Consider the following 22507-nt stretch of genomic DNA (forward strand, 5'->3'; position numbering starts at 1 on the left):
TAGTAAATGTAAGTTAATGTATTAACTTACATCAAATAATGGCGCCTTATTGTAAGGTGTTAAGAGATAATTTTATTAAAGTTCTTCTGTCATGTTTCTAGGCACATTTCTTTGATCTTTTATGTATCAGATTTAAACTTCTGTTACAAGAACAGAAAGCAATTTCTGTAAAATGCTTAAATTAAAAATATAGACCATATAACATATACATACAAGCGCACACACACACACACACACACACACACACACACACACACACACACACACACACACACACATATATAGTATTTATAATAATGGTTTTTTGTTTGAAAATGACGGTCCTGTCTTATTAGGACACAACAGCAAATGCATAATAAATATTAAGATGAAATTATTAAGCTGAAAAATATTTTTGGTGACGTCGCCCAGTCCTGATATGGAGCTAAAAGATGAGGTAACCATCATGGTCTCCAAGGCAACAGCAGAACAAGGTCACGGTGCCTTCCTCACTTCAGCATCCACCCTTTTTCTTCTCTCCTCCGCCTCTGCCTCTATCATCCTCTCTAAATGTGTTGCTATGCAGACTTGGTCATGGTCAAAATTCACAGGAAGTGGAGGAGGCGTGAAAGCAGTCAAGGTTAAAAGAAAGAGCAGAGAATCAGAGAGAAAAGAATGACAGAATAAGGAGGGAGACTGACGAACGTCTCCAGATCTGTTACTCATCCCTCCTGCATTAAACGCACCCACACAGCAGTGCGATCAGGAGACTGTTTAGAGTTTGGCCTTAAAAGCTCTGCACATACAGCACATAAATAAATGATGATTAACTCCCCGTGCTGTCTGATGAAATATTGGAGCAATGGAAGCCCTGACTCTACAGCACAGCGAGCGGATTTCCTTCACAAAAAAACAAACAAAAAAAACAAACAAAAAAAAAGAAAGCTGAATAAGCCGGACCTTAATGACCAGAGAGCAAAAAACATTTTGGGCTAATACAAAAATAGAGACATTAAGGGATTGTTTTTAGCATATTATTCCCACAAATATAAATGTGTTATATTGTTACACATAAGTAATATACAGAGAAGGAGGGGTAGATATTAAGGCTGGGCAATAAATCTAACTTTATTTTGTTTTTTATTTCATTTATATATTATTTACATGTTTTACTCAATGAATCCATTATTTCAAGCAGGGATACAAGACCTTGAGCTGCATATAAGGGCTGGGCTGATATGGCTTAAAATATTTTTCAGGCTAATATTTTCAGTGTCAATATTTCGATCTCAAATGGTGAAAAAAAAAAGTGGAAAAGTTTTGTTTACAGCCAGCGAGACATTTCACACAAACAAGGATTATAATATCCTCAACTGAAACTAAAAACATTTGCTATTACTTGAAATATAACATACAACCCGAATTCCGGAAAAGAATTCCGGGACGTTTTTAAATTTTAATAAAATGAAAACTAAAAGACTTTCAAATCACATGAGCCAATATTTTATTCACAATAGAACATAGATAACATAGCAAATGTTTAAACTGAGAAAGTTTACAATTTTATGCACAAAATGAGCTCATTTCAATTTTGATTTCTGCTACAGGTCTCAAAATAGTTGGGACGCGGCATGTTTACCATGGTGTAGCATCTCCTTTTCTTTTCAAAACAGTTTGAAGACGTCTGGGCATTGAGGCTATGAGTTGCTGGAGTTTTGCTGTTGGAATTTGGTCCCATTCTTGCCTTATATAGATTTCCAGCTGCTGAAGAGTTCGTGCTCATCTTTGACGTATTTTTCGTTTAATGATGCGCCAAATGTTCTCTATAGGTGAAAGATCTGGACTGCAGGCAGGCCAGGTTAGCACCTGGACTCTTCTACGACGAAGCCATGCTGTTGTTATAGCTGCAGTATGTGGTTTTGCATTGTCCTGCTGAAATAAACAAGGCCTTCCCTGAAATAGACGTTGTTTGGAGGGAAGCATATGTTGCTCTAAAACCTTTATATACCTTTCAGCATTCACAGAGCCTTCCAAAACATGCAAGCTGCCCATACCGTATGCACTTATGCACCCCTATACCATCAGAGATGCTGGCTTTTGAACTGAACGCTCATAACATGCTGGAAGGTCTCCCTCCTCTTTAGCCCGGAGGACACGGCGTCCGTGATTTCCAACAAGAATGTCAAATTTGGACTCGTCTGACCATAAAACACTATTCCACTTTGAAATAGTCCATTTTAAATGAGCCTTGGCCCACAGGACACGACGGCGCTTCTGGACCATGTTCGCATATGGCTTCCTTTTTGCATGATAGAGCTTTAGTTGGCATCTGCTGATGGCACGGCGAATTGTGTTTACCGACAGTGGTTTCTGAAAGTATTCCTGGGCCCATTTAGTAATGTCATTGACACAATCATGCCGATGAGTGATGCAGTGTCGTCTGAGAGCCCGAAGACCACGGGCATCCAATAAAGGTCTCCGGCCTTGTCCCTTACGCACAGAGATTTCTCCAGTTTCTCTGAATCTTTTGATGATGTTATGCACTGTAGATGATGAGATTTGCAAAGCCTTTGCAATTTGACGTTGAGGAACATTGTTTTTAAAGTTTTCCACAATTTTTTTACGCAGTCTTTCACAGATTCGAGAGCCTCTGCCCATCTTTACTTCTGAGAGACTCTGCTTCTCTAAGACAAAGCTTTTATAGCTAATCATGTTACAGACCTGATATCAATTAACTTAATTAATCACTAGATGTTCTCCCAGCTGAATCTTTTCAAAACTGCTTGCTTTTTTAGCCATTTGTTGCCCCTGTGCCAACTTTTTTGAGACCTGTAGCAGGCATTTTTTTAAAAGGCATAAATTTTAAATGAGCTAATTAAGTGGATAAAAGTGTAAAATTTCTCAGTTTAAACATTTGCTATGTTATCTATGTTCTATTGTGAATAGAATATTGGCTCATGTGATTTGAAATTCCTTTAGTTTTCACGTCCCAACTTTTCCGGAATTCGGGTTGTATTACATAAAAAAAAAAAAAAAAAAAAAAAAAATTATATATATATATATATATATATATATATATATATATATATATATATATATATATATATATATATATATAATTAAACCTTTATTTTTATTACTTGAATTAACATTAACAAATAAAAAAAATTAAAGCTTAACTTATTTGAATTTTATTTAAGTTGAAGTACTCAAATAACTAAAAACAAACCTAAAAAAAATTGCTGTGAACCCACATCATGCATTCAAAAGTGAAACAGACAAATGTTAGTCTTCAAAAACAAAAATCCATCGGAGAGGAACATTAGGACTGGCCAAATGAACAGTTTGGTACCTTCTGAGAAAAAAGGAGGCACTGGTGAGCTCAGCAACATACAAAGGCCTGGATGTCAATGGAGGACAACGGTGGTGGATGATTGGAGAATCCTCTCCATGTTACAGAACAACCCTTTCACAACATCCAGCCAAGAGAAGAACACTCTCCAGGAGGTAAGTGTGTCACTGTCAAAGTCTCCAATCAAAAGAACACTTCAGGGAGATCATGTGACCCTTCAAGTAAGGAGAAGGCATGGACCAACTCATGATCCAAAGCATACATCATCATCTGTGAAACATGGTGGAGCAGTGTGATGGCATGAGCATGCATGGCTTCCAGTGATACTGGGTTACTGGTGTTTATTGATGACATGACAGAAGACAGAAGCAGCCGGAAGAATTCTGAAGTGTATAGGGATATACCCTCTGCCCAGATTCAGTCAAAGGGAGCAAAGATGATTGGATGGTACTTCATAGTACAAATGGGCGATGACCCAAAACTTACAGCAAAAGCAATCCAGGAGTTTTTGAAAGTAATAAAGAGGAATATTCTGCAATAGCCAAATCATTCTCCTGATCTCAACCTGATTTAACAAGCATTTCAATTGCTAAAGACAAAACTAAAGGCAGAAAGAACCAAAAGCAAACAATAACTGAAGTCAGCTGCAGTAAAGGTCTGGCAAAGCCACACAAAGGAGGAAACCTAGTCTTTGGTGATGTCCATGAGTTCAAGACTTAAGACAGTCATTGCCTGCAAAGGATTCTCAACAAAATATTAAAAATGAACATTTTATTTATGATTATATAACTGTCAAATTACATTTGAGCCTCTGAAAAAAGGGGTGACTGACTGTGTATAAAAATTGTTGTAATTCCTAAGCATCTTATATTTTTGTACAACCCATTGAATTAAAGCTTAAAGTCTGGACTTCAAATTCATCATGATGGTTTCATTTTAAATCTATTCTGGTGGTATACAGATCCGAAAATATGAAAATTGTGTCAGTGTCCAAATATATATGGACCTGACTGTATACATGACAGCAGCCAGTGCTCCACACAGAGATTGTCTCAGGTAACGTATATATAACCATGGTTCCCTGAGAAGGGAACGAGACACTACGTCCTCTAGGGGAGGGACTCGAGTTGCCACACTAGTCTTCTGAGTCTGCCTTTGATCCTTAGATCGAGATGGCCTGGACCCCTTTTTTGTTCTGGGCTCAAACCTAGACCTTCGTGGAATGAAGAATTTGAAGGTAGCCAACACATCTTGGCTTCCTTAAACTTCTCAACCACCATCTCAACAGAAGTGTCAAAAAGCTCACAAGGGGAAACCGGCACATCAAGAAGAAAGCCTCTCTCTTTCGACCTGATATCCACCAGATTCACCTACAGATGTCTCTCTGTAACTACCATGGCCATGGATCTGCCAATGGCAGTGGCAGCCCAGTTACTTGCATGGAGTGCAAGATCTGTGGTGCAGCGCAACTCAGCCAACTTATCAGGGCAAAGACCCTGACCTTTATCCAGGTCTTTAAGCAGATGAGCCTGAATCACCAACATGGTGTGCAACGAGGCTGCGGCCTGACCTGCTTCCGCGCATGCACTGCCATTCAAACGAGATGTATCCTGAAGGGGTTTGGACGGCAGGGGGGGAGCCTTAAGAGAAGATGACTCCACAATACAGAGATAGCAGGCCAGCATATAGTGTAATGGTCTCATAACCATTATCACGTATCCCCTCAATGTTGGCATAACTAGTATGCTGAAATCTATGGATGCAAGACGAGAATGTATTTTACCAAGCCTTTTCGATCTCCACATGGAGATCGGGAAGAAATGGAAGGCTCACGGCTAGAAAGGAATTATTATCATTCTTGGAAGCTGGAGGGGCTAAGGCTGAAAAGGAAACACTCGTTGAGGCGTCACTTTCTTGGCCTACTTCCATGGCAATTCAAGCCTCACCGTGGCATGGTTCCATAAGCTCAAGCAGTTCATCATACATGAGGCAGGAGGATTGGGAGGACTCAGTCCTCATCTGACATCTCCAGCTCATCCTGGCTTTGAGCCAGCAAAGCAGTAGCTGTTGAATCAGACGATGTAAAAGAAATAGCATCGTCGTCCAACAGCTCACTAAATAGAAAAAAAGCTCACACTGGCGCAAAAAAAAAAGATTGTGTGTGTCATAAGGTGTCAAATAATGAGGACACGGATCCACACACTTCTTAAACACCTTACTAGTGCTTGCCATGGTAAAGAAGAGAAATTGTTCTTATCGGAAATGCATGCTTCAAACAAAATATTCCTGAAGATGAAATAGAGGATGATGTGTATTCCCAGTACCCTTTTATACTATGGCCCCTGTGTGTTATTCTAAAAAGACTGGATGATGATCAGATCAGATCTATGTGTGCAGCACTGGCTGTTGACCAGTGTTGGGAAGGTTACTTTGGAAATGTAATAGGTTACAGATTACAAGTTACCCTGTTTAAAATGTAATAGTAGTGTAACTTTTTCAATTACTTCATTAAAGTAATGTAACTAATTACTTTTGAGTACTTTTTGATTACTTTTCTAAATTTGTGAAAATTAAAGAATAATAAATAAAAGCATATACATCAACTTAAATACATTTATCTAATAAGCATGTGACGTATTCTGTGTAATAAACTCCTGAAACATTGGTTATTTTTTTTAAACTGCTGTCTCTTTGTATATGATGATAGTTTTCTCAAAATAAGTAAAATGCACATGAAGTGACACAGAGCAGTTCTAGAAATTATGTTTATGTGCTCGTGTACTCCTATATTGAGGCGGCAGAGGTTGAAAACACTGCGAGCTTCAGTAGGCCTATATACGTGTAGTAAATGAAACCATGTCTTTGCCATTAATTTACAGGAGGGGCGGACTGGTAAAAAAATTCAGACTGGAGAAAAAAACTCATACAAACAAATTCATGGACAAAACTATTTTTTATCTATTTTAAATCTTTAATTTGGGGACATGCAAAATAATTAAAAGTTCTCTCCTGAACTGCACCTTCACTTCCATTTTTCTCTTCAGTCTCTTTATTTTGCCCTGTTATCCATCTCTCTCGTGACTTTAATACTCAAGATTGAACAAAACTATACTTTACAATACAATACTCTACAGTACAATATCTTTATAGAAAAATCCTAATACTGTACATGAGTCATGTTTTTCCCTTACAAAAGTTAAACATGCTTTTATTAGCCTATATAAAAGTAAAATAACCTTGTTTTTTTTTTTTTTTTTTGCAAATGGATTTGTATTTATTTTTAAATAAATACATTTGTAAAATAATTTTACATTTTTGGTTACCACAGTTAAACAATAGTAACCATTTTCTCTGGATTTATAGTTAAATATTAAAATGTTAATTTTCGTAAGGGTTGTGTTGTTGTCTGTCGTAGCTCACTAAACCTATGAAAAAATCGGATTTTTTTTTCAGCTAAATTCCTACTGTAACATTACAACTGATAATAATGATGTCCTTTATATATTATTTTGAGTGATGACTGATGAGCAACGTGCTGCTGCTTGATTAAATAAATAAAAAAACAAAGACAAAAAAAGCATCTTTACAGATGAAACTGACCTGAAACCCTGAACAGTAGTTCTGCTTCTCTGCTCCAGCAGTCCTCTCTCTCTGTCTCTCTGTCTCTCTCTCTCTCTCTCTCTCTCTCTCTCTCTCTCTCTCTCTCTCTCTCTCTCTCTCTCTCGCATTGATTACTCTATGAGTCTGATCCAAACCGTTTGGCGGAGGCGCGGAGAGCGCGCGAGTCATGACTAACACTTCATGACTTATTAGAGATTTAATTATCAAATGGCGGATTCGCAAATGATCGCTTTAGTACATTCGGCAGGCAATTATACAATAATGATATTAAATAGTGGGACAAAATCGGCTGCCAGACCACCGGGAATTGTCCTGGTTCTCCCGGTGTCCAGTCCGCGCCTGATTTCCACAGACACGCAGAATGTGCAGGAGACATATATTGCATTTTTGGGGCTTAATATTCACAGACACTAGTCCATGTCATGTTTTGATTCAAGTGTACTGACATACTTTTGATTTAGTCATCCAAAATGTGGCATATTCCGTCCGCGTTAGGCATTCCGTTTTTATGACTGGATTCTACGAACCAGACTGTATTTCCGTATCCCGGAAATTATTAGGGCGGTATGTCTCAGAATAGTCAGTGCAATTTGGGAAAGAAATCAGTTAAATCTGTATGTGGATGTGTGTAAATATTCAAATGTAATCCCCTTTGTAATCGTTAAAAATTTCATAAGTAACTGTAATTTAATTACTCATTTTTTCGTAGTAACTGTAACTAATTACAGTTACAATAATTTTGTAATTAAATTACGTAACGCCGTTACATGTAACTAGTTACTCCCCAACACTGCTGTTGACAAGGTCCTTGTGCAAACAAAAATCTCAATGGATTATTACAATTAATGGCAAAAATTAATGTTTGGAAATGTAAACTGATATTTCCTACTGACACTACAGTAAACGTAGTTGGTAAAAATACTAGTGTTCTAATAATTTTGGCCATCACTGTATTTATCAAAAAATGTTTTGAATCAACTGAAGTGAGTTATTCATCCATTTCAAAACTGTACAAGGAAATGATTAGAACTTATAATTTGTACTGTGAAACACACACAAATAAATGTACAAAAATATTTGTAAAGATTATAAAGATTGTTGTGATCCAAACTTTCATTATAGACCAAATAAATAAATTATGGAACTCTTCTTTTGTTTTGTTTTACAGAACAAATTCATACAGAATTCAAACAAGATATGGATGAACGGTTTACATCACTGTGTAAACATCTTAACACTCTCATACTCGAGAGACAAAGAACAGTGAATCTAATCTAATGACATGGACTTTGAGAATCCTAATGGCCAAATAAAAAGCGCATTAAAATCATCACAATATTAGATAGCGGATATGCAGCATGCTCATGAAAAAAAACATGTGCACAGCCCAATGTTCAAAACAGAGATCAGTGGGATAAACAGCTCATGACGTGGAGTCTGCTCATGCTAATCCAGCAAAAACACTAATGAAATGATCCCTAACCCATGATTCCCAGTCACCCATCAACAGCATTACTAAGCTTGTCAAAGTGTGCGGCTATTTCTAGGAAAACAATGAAACAATGGTGAGAGGGGCATCTAAAGATGAACTATCTACAGAAAAATGGAAAGATGGGTCAAGGGTTTGGTCTGCGAATGAATCTAAAGCAGCAGGTGGAATACAGAGGGAATAATTGAGGAGGAACTGTTTTCTGAAGCAGGCAGGGCATAAGTTTGGGGGGATGGGGCATCCTTGCTGTCAGAATCCATCAGAAACATGCACCAGTACCTCTGTCAGGAAAGGAGGGGGTTGTCTGGTTCAGCAAGAGATGCTATATGTTATAAAGATTATTTTCTATTTAGAAATCCAATGATGCTTGACATTCCAGTTGAAGCCCCTTGAATACTTTGTGTGTTGTAAGCTGTTTACGATGCCTTTTGTTTAGTTTATAGAGTGTTACCACAGGCTATTTTTTACATTAATGTGTTGCACCACCCCTTTTCATGATTTTCACTTGCAATTTTCTAAACCACATTATTATTCTTGTTGCTTTCTGTTGTAATTTACTCATTCTCATGGCATTCAATGGAACACAAAATAGGACATTTTGTAGAATTTCCATGGCTGCTCTTTTTTTTTAAATTCCTTAATCACTGATAACCTTCCTCTCCACTGAAGTTGCACTACTGTCCAAATACAAAATATTGGATAGAGTTGTTTCTCCTGCACCTCCTACTCAGACTCAACGCCCACGTTGGATGCCATATTGAGTACAAAAGCCCCGTGCATATTTAGGACGATAACTATAAAGATAATGATAAATATATAGTTCTTAAAATCGTTCTCAATAATAAAGAAAGTCCACACTACAACTATAAAGGCAAAGAGAAACAATATCTTTGGAATCATTTTCAACTGATGAACGATACAAACATTGACATCCAATCAGAATCCATCCTGCTGTCATGAGCTTGAGAATTTAAAGCAGCAGCAAGCATGCGTTGAGATTAAACAGACGATATCGTTCGCTGGTATAGACTCTAATATCATTATCTCTATAGTTACCGTTCTTGGTGCGAACGGTGCTTCATACTGTATGGTATGCCATAGAAGTTTATTTTTAGGGTAGAACCGGTGATATGTGACCCAGTACGTTTGCTGGATTCCATGGTTACAATATGCTGTGTTTTCCACCATCTGGCATTTCAGAGTGTTGAAATACTATTGGGTAAATTGGCAGTGGGTGGAGTCACACAGACCAAAATAAAAACAGACATTCCAACACGGAACGAAAATTTTAAAGAAGAATAACTGGCTGTAGCATTGTTTGCTGGAAAAATAAAACAAGCATGTGAACTTGCCAGGTTTTCTAAATATTCACAAACATATTATGGGATTTTTTTTCTTTAGTACAGTGAAAAAGTATGATATACAGCACCCCTTAACAGTACGATTATGGTACTTTTATTGTCTTTTTTGGATCTTTTTGTGGCCTATTCACTTCATTGTACGAAAAAGAGCAGCACAAACATTTTTCAGAATTTCTTCTCTTAGTGCTCCACAGAAAAAGAAAAAAAAAAGTATTGAGAGTAAGCAAAACGTGACAGATTTAGCAGTTTGGATCAATTACTCTCTATTTATATGGCTCCCTTTTAGAAGTCATGACATGCTTATAAAAAATATTTATAAAGGATTGATATTAATCTTTAACTGCATATTAACTAAAATTGCCTATCCAAGATGTAACAAACTTTCAACAGTTACTTTAATCAGTCTCAGTATACTCTCAGAGAAAAAAAAAAAAGTCACTGTTGCGGTACCTTTTAAAAAGGTACACCTTTGTACCTAAAAAGTTTTCATTATTGGTACTGTAAAGGTACGTATTAGTCCCTAAAAGCTACGTAAAATATACCTTTTGAAAGGTACCACCCCAGTGACAGCTTTTTTACTGAGTGTAGGTTGCCACAATAAAACTAAAACAAATAAACAGATATTGATAAGCAAAATACCCTTTAAATGTCTTTATAAAGGTATCAGATAAAGAACTTTACTGAGCTCAGGATTGCAGTGGAAAAACAAGCAGCTGTCTGCATGGCACCGCGAGAGCGGCACTCCAGCAGGGGATTAGTGCCATATGGTGAAGGCAAGCCCATGAGTAAATAACAACATGTTTTCATTCAGAGAATTCAGCTCCCCATGTGTACACAACCCAATCCCACCCAACAAACATGAACTGAGAGAGACGGTGTCACTGTCTGACACGCTGCCATTTGGAGACAAACTCCTAGCTTCCACCAAAGTTAACTGGTATTTAAACTGGTGAACTACAATTTTAACTTTGGTGTTGCACATGACAGGTAGAGTCCACACAACCTAGGCCACACCATCAGACTTAACTAGCTGCAGGACTGCAATAACAGTGCAAATATTGTTTCTGTGTTTTACCTGTAGAACTTTTACAGTTGCCAGGCAACACGGCACACTTCAATGTGGTAAAATCTTTTGAATGAACTCCCTGTCATTGCCTTATTTTACAACATGGACATGGCTTATTAAATCATTTCTTCTGTGTTATTTCATTATCTAAATAATAACAAAGTGCACAAAATCTTACTAAAGTTAAAAAAAAAAAATGTAGGAAAAAATCAAATCAATTTTGAAGAACACATGTGAGGAGTTGTTTCCTTACCGTGCAAATGGAATGTAGGAGATGCTGTACCTAAAAACACACAAACACACAGTGTTAATACCTAATGTCCCATTAAACGCTTAGCAGAATCAAAAAACACAACAATCTGAATATAAAGGAGTAAATCCATAAGTACATCATAGATGCCAGTTACAGCTTTCTTTTAAAGTAATGAAATGACGTAACAGTAGATGTGCTTTCCCTGTGAGTTCAAGTTTTCAGGCTTTTATGCTCACCAATGCTACATTTATTTGACCAAAATTAGAGATTAAAAAAAAAAAAATAATAATAATAAGTGTTCTTTGATGAACATAAAGTTAATATATTAGAAATAGAAATATTATGTATTTTAGTAATATTTTGTAACATATAACAAATAAATGCCTTTACTGCCACTTTTGATAAATGTTATGTATCCTAGCTGAATAAAAACATTACATTTAATTTAATTTATATATAAATAAGTAAAATGTATGCATTTATTTATAAATTATATAAATAAACTTATAAGACAGACACACAGACAGACAGAGACCGATAGATAGAATGTACAACAATACAAAGTATAACCAATATACAGTCTAAAATATATCCGAATATATAAACCCCATGTTTCAGCTGATTAAACAGCTAATTAGGGATTTCGTTACACACAACTGACTTCAAATGAAATGCGAATGCACTGACAGCTTCTCAGAAATGTCTAGCATCAAGGAATCCTCCCTACAGATTTCCCAGTCCTCTTCATACATGTGGTAAGAGCGGTTGCCAGAGTGACTGCAGTCAGAGGAAGGCTGGCGGTGGTGTGTGTCACAGTGAGAAGGAAGAGAATGTCCTCACAGTGAAACTGACGGCAATTACACGGCCAATAAAATCTGGCCCATTGACGTGTGAAAAACTGGGCAGCCAGGACCACTCAAACGGCCACCCTCACACTCTCTCACACACACACACACACACACACACACACACACACACACACACACACACACACACACACACAGCTCTCTTCCTCTGACTCATCATACAAGAAATGCTGTGTAAAATATAGCATAACTTTCAAAGCTTAAGGCCTATTGAAACTTTTCTTAAACGTTCAGGCATAGCTTTGTCAAAGCAACATCCGAAGTTCGTTTTGAATAACTTTTCTAGTTCTAACAGAGGAACCATGTGTGTGGAATGCATATAAAGTAGTGGTGGGCAAAGATACATTTTTTTAATCTAGATTAATCTCACTGTGATCTTGAAATTAATCTAGATTAATCTATATTAATCTAGATTAAAATGGCTCATTCGAATTCTGCCGAGGCATTCAGAATATGTGTGTTACCCAAATAAAATTGACAAACAGTAAGTCTTTGAGAAGGGGTTTATCAAGCTAGGTGGTGCATTAGAAAAGGGGCTCATCTCCTGTTTCCAAAATGCATCACAAAGTGCTTGAAAAAGCTGTAAACTAATTCCACATTGCACAAGGTGCTAACAACCTTACGCCTGTTTCACACATACTCCGTCTGCAGTGCGTATGCGTTGCATATTTTTTTATGCACCCATGTTAACGGATTCCAGTTGCGTTCCAGGAGTGGTGCATCTGCAGCAGTGCAGCGATCGTTCACGTACCGAGTAGCGAACTGCAAACGCGTCCTGTGTGAAAGCACATCGAGTCCGTGCTGCACCACATACGTAACGCACACGGACTGCATACGCACTGCAGACGGAGTATGTGTGAAACAGGCATGATCAGGGCCGTAGCTGGGGTCACTGGGGACCCGGTGAAGGTTGTACCAGTGGGCCCTGTTTGAAATTGTTTAATTTGTATGTTCGTTTATTTTTATTTATTTGTGCTATTTACACAATGTTTAAGTTTTTTTCAAGTTTGTAGGTGACAAGGTACAGAAACGAATAATTAAATGTAAAATAGCACTGGATAGTCTTCAATGTAAAAATGAAATATACAAATCAAACCTACATTTATTCAGACACCTTCAACATTTCTCACATTATTACAGTTTTGCTATATATATCAAAAATGATATCTGTTGTCTGAATAATTTTTGGTTTGACTGTTAAAACTACAAAGTAATTCAGTCAAGAGCAGTGAGTGATTTTCATTTTCTTGGATTAACATTACAGCAGCCAGTAGCTAAATTAGGCGCGGTCACTTTAAGAGACGATGAACGCATCCAATATAATACACATCCCATTTTTTTCCTCAACTGTTTACTTTCACTTAAGAAATAACTGACAGTTTTTTCGAGCATAATTTCCAAGGTGGCTATTTTGACATATTTTGTATGTATTTGTCGGCACAAGAGCAAAAATAAGCAAATTCGATGTTCAAGTGTTTTGAGACGCCTTTCTCTGCGTGAGCCCTGAACACCAGAACACCGCGAGTACTGAATTGGGCTCTTTCACATCTTTTTGTTTGTTCAAACTGCGATTTGAATTTGTTCGTTCAGGTGCAGGAGGGACTTCGAGGAGAACTTCGCAGAAAAGAGCTCGGTTCAGTGTCGCTGTCCGTGATACGCGGCTCTCTCTCTCGTGCGCACCGAACACAGCGCGCGAGTAACCAGCTACTCTGTTCAGCTTTTCCACGTCTTGTGTTTTGGATGCTTTAATGTTAAAATCGACAAGCGGTAAGGCTTAAAAACACGTGAAAAAGATAAGCTTTCGTGACGATGCGCAGCAGTGGCCTTTTTAGGCTGGCCTCAGCCAGGCGGTTATATAAAATATCAAGGTGAAAGTCATCATAGCTTGCTTAGTATAGACCCAGCTCCCAACCCAACTTTGAGAATAGATTAACGGCGATATTTTTTTTATCACCCGATAAGAGTCTCACGTTAACGCCGATAACGGCCCACCACTAATATAAAGTAAAGAGATGTAGATTTAATGTAGCAAATAAAAATCACTCCACAAACAAAAAACATTCCTTTCTCATCTCGTAGAGCTTGTTTCAGAGTAGTGAAGCGTAGATCCTCGTATAACCGGTTCTGCACCTGTGCGCTGCTCGTGGCCAAGTGAAGGGTCCAGGACACGCTTAGAGGATCAGATTATTTCTGCTGCCTAGTTCCACTTAGCTGCTTTAGTTGCACGGGAATACTGCACATCTGCCCATCTCTCTCTACCTATCATTCTTTGACAGTGAGCAGCCTTTAACAGCTCCGTCATATAAGTCAAAGCGTGAACAAATATATGTTCAAATGGATGTGGTTGCTAGGGTAGTTTCTCTATTATAGTTTCTAGATATGGCCCTCCTTCAGTATAGGTCTACGATTCTCTTTTTCACCTGCTTTAACATCCAGGAGATGAAAATTATTTGATTGCTTAGAACAGAAATAGCACAAGCCACACAATTTCAATTTGGCTAAAACAGTCCTGAATGTCAGCAGAGACTAGGGTTGGGCGATGTCTACCAAATTGGTGCGATGTCTACCGTGAAATATAATGATGGACAAAGACATCGGTGGTGGGGCGGGGTTAGGGCAATGGACCATGGCATTGTCTATCGGCCCAACCTTAACAGAGACCATGTCAACTAGAAGTGCCCCAGAGACAGATCTCCACTACAAAACACGTAATCTAGAAGGCCATCAGGACTAGACCACAGGAACCAGATGAGTCCTCTGCACAATCTGACTTTAAGACAGTCTGGAATTAAACTGCTGGTTTCATCCTGCCACAGGATAACGGCACGCTATTTCCCTGTTTAATACTATAAAGCTGCTTTGGCACAAACTGCATTGTAAAAAGCGCTATATGAATTATGGTGACTTGTCTTGCCAAAGTTTAATAGCGTTTTGGGTTGGTTAAAATATCTAAACCTAACGGTATGGTCACATTTTCTGCTATTTCGCAGAATTTGCAAGCAAAATCCAGTTATTTTAATATCATCAACGTGATTGGGAATTTCGCATAAGGACAAAAGATTTCCACAGTGAACAGGTTCAAGTTGTTGACATGGATTCACCACAATCCAATTTTTGTTTTGTTTTTTGCCTGCAAATTAATTATAAAATGCTTGCATTTTTTCTTGTTAGTTTCTTGACAGAATGTCTTACTTTATTCTTAATGATCAATATCTTCCATCAGTAACACCTACAATATTCTACCTACAGTATATAATCACTGCTCTTATTAGTCACATCACTCATTCCCATCATGCGCCTATTTATGGCCCACTTCCTCACCTTGCCAAGGATTCAACCACCTGCCTCTAAACACGCAGCCAGACATTGGTGACAAATTGCACACACGCAGGGCTTAATTTGTGCCTGAACAAGCCGGATCCGGATCCGGCACCTCCAAAATCGGATCCGGCACCTCATTTTGGCGGATCCCCCTCCTCCAGGGGTGGCGTTTCCGTATGGGAGACAGATATGTGCCGTGAAAAATTTACCAAAATTCATATCTCTATTATAATTCGTTATTATTATTATTTTAAATCAGAGAGTTTTACAAATATTTAACCAATGATAAGTATTTAAAAGAGCTTGTCAGTAAAACTTCATTATGCCATTGGATCCTTGAGCTCTCGCGAAACCTTGTCACTCCCCCGCCTCCACTCAGATTGACACGCGCACAGCCTGGAGGAGACAGATCTCCGCTTATTCTCAAAGCAAGGGTAAACAAATAACTGTTTGAATAGTAGCTAGCTACATCATTTTCTTTTTTCAAACACGATGTCTGTAAAGGCTAATGTCTTTGTGTGTTTGAAGACTGGAGAAGTAAGTTTTTTGCCATCTAGCCAATATACTTTTGTATGTTTTGAATATCCTGTGCATAAGCGCTTTATCATTTATATCATGACATTGGACAAGTTTACTAAACAACAAGAAAAACTAAGCGCCCATATAGCAAAAATAAACGTTATAAAGCCTGTAAAAGGTGATGATAGCATATAATGCGCTGCACTTTCCTCAGATGCGGACCAAACACAGATCTCCTTATTCGCCGGCCAAAGACCTTGTTAACTCCATTTGAGCTTGTTTTTTATATAGCCTGATGTTAATTGCACGTGTCCGATACAACACAAACACTGATGACGCAGTGTTGTTTAATTATAGAACCCCCCCCCCCTGTATTTTAGTAGAGTGTGCCATGTTTTATTTGTCAACAACCATCAGACATTATATTGTGTGTATTTGGTTGCTTAAACTCAACAAACTATGACAATAATTCTTATATAATACTCGCGAGTCCGCTTTTACGCGCAAGGTTTGGATGTGACTGAGGGCACATAGAATGGAGCGCCCGAGTACCAAATGGCTTAAAATACTTAAAAGATGTGCAAATTATAAATTTTCGTGACAATGCAACAATTTACCCGATTAGTCAAGTCAAGTGACAGTTCTGTCAGCTGTCCCGATCGAAATGCGAGTGAGTCTTATATCGCAGCTTGCAGCAGTTCGCTGAAGTGCAGACAAGATGCGCGATGTGAAGCGCGCTCCGAGAGAGTTTATGGTTTCGAAAGACTGATTGAATCTTGTTTGTGTGGATTTATTTTATTATTTAAAACTACAAGCTATGTTGAATAAATGCAGGGATTGACCTCATTATAAACTTGAAAGCTGCGAGAATTATTAAAACTACAGAAATGTAGGACCTGATTAAATATAACTATTACACAGAGATTTGAAAAATAAAATTCCACAACTTTTTCAAAACGTTTTTAGGCCTGGAAATTGTTTTTTTTTTTAAATCGCATGGCATTTTCGTGACCTTACAGACCCTAAATGCAACTGGTGCACGCTCTTAAAATCACTTAAACTGGTCCAGCAATGTGATTGCGTGTATGTTCCGTTAAGTCTCCCTCCTGTAATCACATGCCGGATCCGTTACCACGCTTTGTTCCGGGACCTCGCAATTTACAAATTAAGCACTGCACGCACGGTTTAATTAACAGGTAATCGGCCTACATTAGTAGATGCTCTTGCAGCAGGGTTCCAGGGAGGATTTGTTTTAGGTACCCTGGGCACAGCACTAAAGAACATGCTCAGGTCTTTAGCTGCTAGCATGAATTAGCATTTGGCCTAGTAGTTCAATTCCAGGATAAGCTTCATGAAACACTCATACAGATACACAATATCATTTAAATCATGGTATCACCAGTACAATGAAGCTTTATCTTTAGATGAAAAGTCAGCAGGCTAGGCTAAACTAAATGAAACGTGATTTGTACAGAATCAATTATAACTAAAACACTTATATTTAAATATATTAATTCATAAACTGACTTTTGAAAGAACATAATTTTTTTTTTTTATCAGAGAATCTGTAATTATAGGGGAGAAGATTATTTTTTTCTGAACAATGTAGTAAAAAAAAAATCGTAAATTCCATACTTTCATTAAAAAAAGTTTTATCCACCCATTCTTGTACAATGTTTCATTAAAACATTCATTCATTCACTTATTAAAAAAAAATTCTAATAAGAAAATAATTATAATTATAATAATTATATATATATATATATATATAATATATTTATTTTTTTGTTCTTTTTAATTTGAGGTTTTGCCAAGCTGTTTTATTTTGAAAAACAAAACCTTTTCTTGTTACTTTCAATTACACTAAAAGTACAAAAGAATAGAAAGAACGAACAGAAACAAAAGTAGATTTAAAAAAATATATTTTTGTTTGCTTCAAACAATAATTATTTTGTATTTTCTGAAACTTATCTTATAAATATATATGCATATTTTTTTTATGATGACTGACAGTCACTTACCATGTCATAGCCAAAAATTGCAAAATGCAGAAGATGATCGCCAGACCCTTTTTGCCCCACTGCAAGGCAACAAAGATAAATAAAATATGAATAATATACATTCAAGTGAACAGTCAACCAAATATCAGAAAATAAACCTGTTAAAAAAAAAAGCTTACCCAAAACACTGCACATAATGTCAACACAAGGAATAGCTGGGGGGAAAGCAAACACATGTTAAGAAACCATTCTGCATAGAAATATGTAGCAATCATTTGATAGTCTGGTTACAACAAGCTTCTTATTGTGTTGTGCTGGAGCAAGTGTGAACAGATTCAGACCTAAAAGAGATTATATGGGAAAGTGTCACACAGAGCCACTGTGATTTTTCTGGAATACAACAACAGTCCTTTTAATCTCTTAATGCCTCGTAGTCCCTTTATGAGCCTCCAGATTTGTGACTGTAAAAGGCTGAAGCATTCTTTCTGCCCTGCTAGCCTGCATGCATGTGCATATCTGTAATGTCCCAGGCAATCTGTTGCCTATGTAACTAAGCTAGTTTCATCTTCTCATATCACTCAACAGTGTCTTTCTTGCATTATTTTAACTCTATAATATTTTTAAGTTCTCTATTCTGTACCGGTATTCTGTTTGTTTAATAAATTAATTGGCGTCAGAATATGCTGAGATCCTCTCTCTCACACACACACACACATATACATATATATAAATACATATATATATATATATATATATATATATAATAGACAAAAACATTTTATAAAATGGTTTGCTTAAAAAGCATTGTTATTTTCTTAAATGCACTTGGTTTGACATTTTGTTATTTAATACAATGACAAGGTAAAAAGAACATCTAATAAGGAGAATATCTAATAAGAATGATTCAACTTTTCTGCTACGAGGTTTAATTCGCCTTTCCAAAATGTCTGTTCTCATTAGTTCTCCAGTGGTGACGCATTGTGGCGGGCCAGAGGCTTTCTTACCAGCATCATAATAGTGGCTATGAGCCTGGTGGGCTCGAACATTCGCTTCAGCTGTTTGAATGGGCCCATCAGGAAACAGGTGCTGTGAAGAACAGAGACACAGAATGAGCTAAATTCACAAGGCATATGTACCCATCACTCAAAGTAAACACCAAAAGGTGCTCATTAGGTGCATTAATCAGTCATTAAGCAGCCAATAATCAATTAGGAAAAGAATATGTTGAAGATATTCCCACTTTCATGTATTTTCTCCAAACTTATTTCTATACAGATGTCAACTGTAAGTGAAATACTACCAATACTATAAAGTATGCAACAAAGTTATACAGGTCCTTCTCCAAAAATTAGCATATTGTGATAAAGTTCATTATTTTCCATAATGTAATGATAAAAATTAAACTTTCATATATTTTTGATTCATTGCACACCAACTGAAATATTTCAGGTCTTTTATTGTTTTAATACTGATGATTTTGGCATACAGCTCATGAAAACCCAAAATTCCTATCTCAAAAAATTAGCATATCATGAAAAGGTTCTCTAAACAAGCTATTAACGTAATCATCTGAATCAACTAATTAACTCTAAACACCTGCAAAAGATTCCTGAGGCTTTTAAAAACTCCCAGCCTGGTTCATTACTCAAAACCGCAATCATGGGTAAGACTGCTGTCCAGAAGGCCATCATTGACACCCTCAAGCGAGAGGGTAAGACACAGAAAGAAATTTCTGAACGAACAGGCTGTTCCCAGAGTGCTGTATCAAGGCACCTCAGTGGGAAGTCTGTGGGAAGGAAAAAATGTGGCAAAAAACGCTGCACAACGAGAAGAGGTGACCGGACCCTGAGGAAGATTGTGGAGAAGGACCGATTCCAGACCTTGGGGGACCTGCAGAAGCAGTGGACTGAGTCTGGAGTGGAAATATCCAGAGCCACCGTGCACAGGCGTGTGCAGGAAATGGGCTACAGGTGCCGCATTCCCCAGGTCAAGCCACTTTTAAACCAGAAACAGCGGCAGAAGCGCCTGACCTGGGCTACAGAGAAGCAACACTGGACTTTTGGACAAATTTTGGATGTCATTCGGAAATCAAGGTGCCAGAGTCTGGAGGAAGACTGGGGAGAAGGAAATGCCAAAATACCTGAAGTCCAGTGTCAAGTACCCACAGTCAGTGATGGTCTGGGGTGCCATGTCAGCTGCTGGTGTTGGTCCACTGTGTTTTATCAAGGGCAGGGTCAATGCAGCCAGTTATCAGGAGATTTTGGAGCACTTCATGCTTCCATCTGCTGAAAAGCTTTATGGAGATGAAGATTTCATTTTTCAGCACGACCTGGCACCTGCTCACAGTGCCAAAACCACTGGTAAATGGTTTACAGACCATGGTATTACTGTGCTCAATTGGCGTGCCAACTCTCCTGACCTGAACCCCATAGAGAATCTGTGGGATATTGTGAAGAGAAAGTTGAGAGACGCAAGACCCAACACTCTGGATGAGCTTAAGGCCGCTATCGAAGCATCCTGGGCCTCCATTACACCTCAGCAGTGCCACAGGCTGATTGCCTCCATGCCACGCCACATTGAAGCAGTCATTTCTGCAAAAGGATTCCCGACCAAGTATTGAGTGCATAACTGAACATAATTATTTGAAGGTTGACTTTTCTTGTATTAAAAACACTTTTCTTTTATTGGTCAGATGAAATATGCTAATTTTTTGAGACAGGCATTTTGGGTTTTCATGAGCTGTATGCCAAAATAATCAGTATTAAAACAATAAAAGACCTGAAATATTTCAGTTGGTTTACAATGAATCTAAAATATATGACAGTTTTATTTTTATCATTACATTATGGAAAATAATGAACTTTATCACAATATGCTAATTTTTTTAGAAGGACCTGTATGTAGTGTAACATGTAAACCAAAAACATTCTACGATATTTATTTAATATACATGTATGTCTGATAACTGAATCCTTTTGCATGTGATGACTCACATAATGAAAGAATGTTCAGAAGTTGATAAGATTCAACTGAGATTTAATGCATCAGGTTGGCTCGTCAAGCAATATGCATTGAGTTATTGTGAAAATTGTCGGCAGTTGTACTTTTTTGCACTTAATTGTACTCTCCAAAACATGTGCATTTTGCATATATTAATAAGAAGTTCAAATCTGATGCGAACAAGTAATTCATTGTTGATAACATACTTGACTAACTGGGGCCCAGGTCAGGAAGCAGACAGACTGGCTAAACCGGCCGTCTGCTAGCTGCCTCACGTCACAGAGGTCAGCTAATTCTCAGCACAGAGACTCTTTCACCTAAATATCACACTATAGAGACTGTGTCTGTTCCCCGAACTAGAAAATACAAAAAACGTCCAAACCAAGTTAAGATTAACAATTTAATTGAGGTTCAACAAATAAAAAACAGATGCAATACGGATAAACAAATGATAAAGCTTGGCTCATTGAATATCAGATCCCTTTCTACGAAAACACTTTTTGTAAATAATATGATCACTGATCATAATCTAGATGTGCTCTGTTTGACAGAAACCTGGCTAAAACCTGATGATTACATTATTTTAAATGAGTCCACCCCCCAAGATTACTGTTATAAACATGAGCCGTGTCTAAAAGGCAAAGGGGGAGGTGTTGCTTCAATTTATAACAACGTTTTCAGGATTTCTCAGAGGGGAGGCTTCAAGTATAACTCATTTGAAGTAATGGTGCTTTATATAACATTATCCAGAGAAACAAATGTTAATGATAAATCCCCTGTTATGTTTGTACTGGCTACTGTATACAGGCCACCAGGGCACCATACAGACTTTATTAAAGAGTTTGGTGATTTTACATCCGAGTTAGCTCTGGCTGCAGATAAAGTCTTAATAGTTGGTAATTTTAATATCCATGTTGATAATGAAAAAGATGCATTGGGATCAGCATTTATAGACATTCTGAACTCTATTGGGGTTAGACAACACGTTTCAGGACGTACTCATTGTCGAAATCATACTCTAAATTTAATACTGTCACATGGAATTGATGTTGATAGTGTTGAAATTATGCAGCCAAGTGATGATATCTCAGATCATTATTTAGTTTTGTGCAAACTTCATATAGCCAAAATTGTAAATTGTACTTCTTGTTACAAGTATGGAAGAACCATCACTTCTACCACAAAAGACTGCTTTTTAAGTTATCTTCCTGATGTATCCGAATTCCTTAGCAATAGCCAAAACCTCAGAACAACTTGATGATGTAACAGAAACTATGGACTCTCTCTTTTATAGCATTTTAAATACAGTTGCTCCTTTACTCTTAAAGAAGGATAAGGAAACCAGTATGACACCATGGTATAATGAGCATACTCGCACCCTAAAGAGAGCGCAGCTGGAGGAAAACAAAAATTGTTGGCGGGAAAGTAACCCATCCTACAGAAAAGCATTAAAAACTGCTAGATCCGAATACTTTTCTTCTCTTTTAGAAGAAAACAAACATAACCCCGATATTTATTCAATACAGTGGCTAAATTAACGAAAAATAAATCCTCAACAAGTGTTGACATTTCCAAACATCACAGCAGTAATGACTTTATGAACTACTTTACTTCTAAAATCGATACTATTAGTGATAAAATTGTAACCATTCAGCCGTCAGCTGCAGTATCGCATCAGAC

General features: G+C 37.5%; 1 protein-coding gene across 1 annotated transcript in view; it reads right to left on the reverse strand.

Moving 5' to 3' along the window:
• LOC132157445 (vesicle transport protein SFT2A-like) overlaps positions 1–22507 on the reverse strand; it is a 42831-nt gene that overhangs the window by 1311 nt on the left and 19013 nt on the right. Inside the window, exons 4-7 of the mRNA XM_059566803.1 lie at positions 18832–18913; positions 18007–18042; positions 17849–17907; positions 11122–11151 (exon numbers count right to left, since the gene is read on the reverse strand). Of these exons, the coding sequence (XP_059422786.1) occupies positions 11122–11151; positions 17849–17907; positions 18007–18042; positions 18832–18913 (207 nt within the window). The remainder of the gene's footprint in view (positions 1–11121; positions 11152–17848; positions 17908–18006; positions 18043–18831; positions 18914–22507) is intronic.

This window comes from Carassius carassius, chromosome 14 (genome assembly GCF_963082965.1).
Source record: "Carassius carassius chromosome 14, fCarCar2.1, whole genome shotgun sequence".
Classification (NCBI taxonomy): Eukaryota; Metazoa; Chordata; class Actinopteri; order Cypriniformes; family Cyprinidae; genus Carassius; species Carassius carassius.